The sequence below is a fragment of the Lupinus angustifolius genome, chromosome LG01 (genome assembly GCF_001865875.1).
Source record: "Lupinus angustifolius cultivar Tanjil chromosome LG01, LupAngTanjil_v1.0, whole genome shotgun sequence".
Lineage (NCBI taxonomy): Eukaryota > Viridiplantae > Streptophyta > Magnoliopsida > Fabales > Fabaceae > Lupinus > Lupinus angustifolius.
The window spans coordinates 32,093,955-32,099,375 of record NC_032009.1 but is presented as its reverse complement, the minus strand read 5'-3'; the positions used below and the strand labels follow the sequence as shown (position 1 = coordinate 32,099,375).

General features: G+C 32.6%; 1 protein-coding gene across 1 annotated transcript; it reads right to left on the bottom strand.

The window, feature by feature from the left end:
• On the bottom strand, window positions 4,608-4,991 carry LOC109335552 (serine/threonine-protein phosphatase 7 long form homolog). Its single transcript, XM_019571723.1, has one exon. The coding sequence runs from the start codon at window positions 4,989-4,991 to the stop codon at window positions 4,608-4,610; it is 384 nt and encodes a 127-aa protein (XP_019427268.1).

The window sequence follows — 5,421 nt, the reverse complement described above, 5'->3', positions numbered from 1 at the left end:
TTCAATATATGATGAGAATTTAACCTCCAATAGATCAAGGAAGAAGAAAACACAAAGGAAGAAAGAATCAAGGAGTTCTTTGTTTGAGGGTTCTGAATATGATAGATGAATTTCCTTTAATCAAACTCCAACTTCTTCTCACTTTGATGATTGATGCATGATGATGATTCTTTCTTGAATCTTGGAACGATAAAAGCATAAGCGGAAGTGATCACAACAATAATTATTGCTCTGATACCATGTTAAAATGGTAAGAGACATGAAAAATATTTCTTGATGAATCAAGAAAGATGAGAATATTATTTATTGAATATTGAATTGATGGAAAACAAAATTACATTGAATCTTTTATATAAAGGATAGAAAAACTAACTATCATAACTAAACTAACTAACCAACTAACAAATGCTCAACTATTTTAACAGATGGACCCTATTACATCTTTGCATTTCGAAAAAAGAAAGTAGTTGATGTACAAATAATATATTTCTTTGCTAATTAAAAGCCAAATATTAGTGATAGATGTGAGTTTTTTAATCATGATGTCAAAAAGTTCCAACCCTGTTTCTATGTATAATAAAAAGATTTTGTCTGCAGCTACAAAACTTATTTAGATGAGCACAATACCTTGTGGTAAGTAGTATTTTACCTTTATTTCCTAATCTATTTTAAGCACGATTGCCAATATGTAACACCTTGTATGTTACCTCTGTCAATTATCATCATGTAGGCTTTCTACAGCTACATGTCACTTTTGTAGGTTTAAATTAACTTTGGTGTCATACTAAAAAAAATACTATATAATAAAATTATTTTTTATATGTTGTAATTTATTTGTGTAGGTTAATGCATATAATCAATTACTCTTTTTTTTTTCTTTCTTTAACTTAAATTATAATTATATATACATGTATAGTTGTTCCTTCACTAATATATCACGTGGAACACTAATATATTACTCATTGTATAGTTGTTCCTTCACTAATGTGCCCTCTTAAGAAATTTGCAATATTTTTATTTATTTATCTAGAATCTATCTCTGCTTCAAATTTTCAAATATCATAGTTTTGATTTTTAATATTGTATGTCCAAATCTAAGGTTTCACGGATTTCATAATATAGCTAATAGCAAAAATCTATATTATATAATATATGTAGAATGCTTTTCCAGCTCTTTAAAGCAATATTCTATAATTGTTTTTTTGGGGTAATTATCCATTTTTGTCTCTTATCTTTTTTGTGGTGTACTAATTTAGTCTCTACAAAATTTTAGGGGACATTTTCATCCCCAACAAATACGTCACGTTAACAGATTGCATGACACATTAAATGTTGACGTAGCATATGTTGCATGATCCTACATGTACAAATTATATGTCATCAAGTGGAAGTTTTTTTCTCCTCACAAAACAACTTCGTTTTTTCTAAATAATATCTTTAATAAATGTTTATCTTCTTCCTAAGCCAAAGTCCATCACCATCCTTCTACTTCTTCTTCTTTCTTTTCCCCCATCAAAATCAATGCTCATTCTCAAAGCCACTTGCAATCATTCCTTTAGGGTTAGTTTGAGAGTTGGATTTTAGAGGGGAAGGAATGAAAATTGAAGGTTTGAAAGTGTTCTCATAAATGTATTTATAGCTCCCAAGTCTTCCATTTCCCTTCATTCCCCTCCAAAAGCTGCTCATTCCCTGGCCTCTTCCTTTGATTTCACCAAACCCCAAATCGATCAACGTATCAAGCCCAACAACCTCCGTCTCAACATCTCAGTCTACAAAAACCCAACCACATCCTCCTGTGCTCCTCGCCAACATCACTGTCACAATCCATCTTCCTTTCCCGGAATCACGCGCGTGCATCTTACACAATGGATGGGTGGTGTTGGATGATCAACATAATAACAAAGACATGACCATTTTCTCATTCCTTGTATAGACTGCACAATGTATTCTTCCTAACACCTAAGACTTAAGAATTAAATAACATGAAACAATATCAAACCACTATGTAAATAATATAAGATGCAGAACACGTTTAGTGGAGAATGTATTTTAGAGGTACAAGACTTGATGGAAATTATCAATTGATCTCAATATCCTTGACAATCATGTTAAAAATAGAATATCATTGTCACACAGTATTACAATCCAATTTAGGTTTTAAGGTCCACAGCCAGGGGAAGGGGGTGAAAGTCATCCACGAGCTGAGCATAGAAATTATAAAAGAAAATTAACAGAACTTGCTTAAAGATAAACCTAGGTCTGATGAAAATGGATCTGTTTTTAAAATTATCTATTGATTTAAAATGAAAATACAAAAAACAAGAGGTGGTGTTGGGGTTGGAAGAAGAGGTAGAAATAATTCATATTTCTGGTATAATTTGACTTTCTTATTACCACTTTGGTATAACTTTTTAAAATATTACGAAACTAGTATATTTTTTATTAAAATCGTGTATAGGGTACACGATTCCTGGGAAACAGATTTTGCCCCTCCAAACTCTCTCCTAATCTCGTGCACCCCATGCACGAGACCCCTCCCCTTTTTTTTTCTTTTTTTTCTTTGCCTTGGACCGGTGTTTCCGATCCAGGGTTTTTAAGAATTTTGTTCTGGTTTTTGAGTTGTATGAGTTATATCAAAATTATAGATTATTATTTGTATCATATTTTTTATTTTGTATGATGTAAACTAAGATTATTCATTCAGTTACATGTATCACTTTGAAACCTAAATTGGTGAAGGTTTTTTGGAATTTTAGATGAGTTTTTTGTTGCATGAGTTTTGTATAATTAGGGTTTTTGATTTATACTATATTTTTATTTCATTATTAAATATATGATTAATAGTAATTTGATAACAAAGAATGACATGAACAAACATTTATATTAAAACCATTGATAATTAGAAACATCGAAATACAAAAAAATAAATTACATAGAAAGAAATTAGAAACCTAAAATTTAAATTAAATTTGTAATATTAGTGGCGTCTATGATGTGATGAAGTGCCACACGGGGGTGGTCTTCTTCTTCGTGGTGGAAGAACTCTTAATTCTGGTTGATGGACTTCTCTAGCTCTTCCACTAGCAACTCTTCTAAGTTGTTGCTCCTCTTCCTCCTCACCACCTTCATCATCTTCATCATCTTCATCATTGCTTTGTTCTGGTTGTGATGACATAGTAGGACGGTAAAAACCTTGTAAACCATATGCTGACATTGGTGTGTTTGAATTTGTAGCAAACATTGATGGTTGTGATGGCATAGTAGGACGGTAAAAACCTTGTGAACCATATGCCGACATTGGTGTGTTTGAATTTGTAGCAAACATTGATGGTTGTGATGGCATAGTAGGACGGTAAAAACCTTGTGAACCATATGCCGACATTGGTGTATTTGAACTGGTAGCAAACATTGATGGCAATGATTGTTGATATTGAGAACCTTCTCCCATATGGTAGGTAGTTGGAAATGTTGTGAAAGCTCCATAGGGTTGTTCTCCTTGAAGATAAGGTGATGGTACTTGTGCCTCAGAGTGAAACTGTGTTTGAGTTGAACTTTGATGTTGAGGTTCAGACTCATATGCAGGCATGTTTAATTGTTGAGTAGGAGGAGCTCTAACTCGTGAATTTTTGAAGGCTGTTGGATTTAATTATTTTACATCATACAAAATAAAAATATAGTATAAATCAAAAACCCTAATTATACAAAACTCATGCAACAAAAAACTCATCTAAAATTCCAAAAAACCTTCACCAATTTAGGTTTCAAAGTGATACATGTAACTGAATGAATAATCTTAGTTTACATCATACAAAATAAAAAATATAATACAAATAATAATCTATAATTTTGATATAACTCATACAACTCAAAAACCAGAACAAAATTCTTAAAAACCCTGGACCGGAAACACCGGTCCAAGGCAAAGAAAAAAAAAGAAAAAAAAAATATAGGAAGGGATCTCGTGCATGGGGTGCACGAGATTTGGAGAGAGAAAATTCAAACTTGTGTACCCCATACACGAGTTTGGTAGAGCAAACTGGAAAATGATGTTGGCTGCATGCCCAGTAATGTTTGTGGTAATAAGATGTTGAGACCATATTTTTAAAAGAAATAAAAATAATTAGCACATAATGTTAAATAAGTAAGTATATAAGTTGAATAAGTTAATATATGATTTAAAAAAGTTACCTTGTTATCAAAGGATAAAATTGTGTTGTGTTATGATGTAGTCTTGGTACAAGAATTGGAATATGGTCGTATGCCCATGATTGAAGTAGTAGTAGACATCCACCAACCTCTTTTTGTTCCTTTATTGTTGCTGCACGACAAAGGGCTCGATATAGACAAGCTAATACAGCTGATCCCCAACTGTATTCAAATGTCTCAGATAGATCATCTAGTAGAGGTAAATACATCAAGTGGACTCGGGATCCTGATGTATCTGGCATTAGAAATCCTCCTATCATTCTTAGAATGAATGCTCGAGCTTGTTGTTCTACCACTTCCTCATCAGCATCTTCTGGAAGTTCTTGGTAGATGCTGTCAAGCCAAGAAAGTAGTACCCTTTGCCCCATTATTTGTTTATCTGATAGGGTAACACCTAACAACTATTGGCAAAGATCTCCCCAATCCAAACTTGTATCTCCAGTAACAGCTTTTCCATCAATGGGAATTCCAAGCTGGTATGCAACATCTTCTAGTGTGATGGTGCACTCTCCATTAGGGAAATGGAAAGTGTGTGTTTCTGGCCTCCATCTCTCAACCATTGCTGTTAGAAGATGATTATTGATTTCAGCTCCTCCAATATTCAACAAGTTGGCAAAAGCAGTGTTGCGAATAACTTGTAACACTTGTTCAGAAGGTAGAGTTTGCCATAAATTGTATCTAGCACGAAATAGAGTTTCTTCACCATCCCATATAGAAGTAGATATATGTTTTTCTTGAAGTGTTAATAGAGAAGTGTTAAAAGGGCCTGGACCAAAATATTCCATTGCTTTGAGTGATAATATAAGAGTGGAGAAAATAGAAGAGAATGTGAGAATTTGAGTAGAATGTGTGAGTGTAAAGTGGGAGAAGATGAGTGTGGTATTTATAGGAAAATGTAATTATCATTCAAAAGGTGTAAATATTTTCAAATACATGTAAAATTCAAATTTCAAATTTCAAAGTGCACATGCAATTGTCATTCAATGTTTCTTGTCATTGAATCTTCAATAGTGTGTGTCATAGCATGCATGCTTTTTTATGACACAAGAGGCATGCATTGGTCATTCAATGGGTGTAAGATTTAATATGTCATTGCATTGGAATCTAAGTGTACATGGATTAGTCATTCATAGTGTGTCATATAATACATTTTAATGAAATTAGAATTTTTTTTAAAACTAATTAATAAATACGAATTTAGGTTAATACGAAATT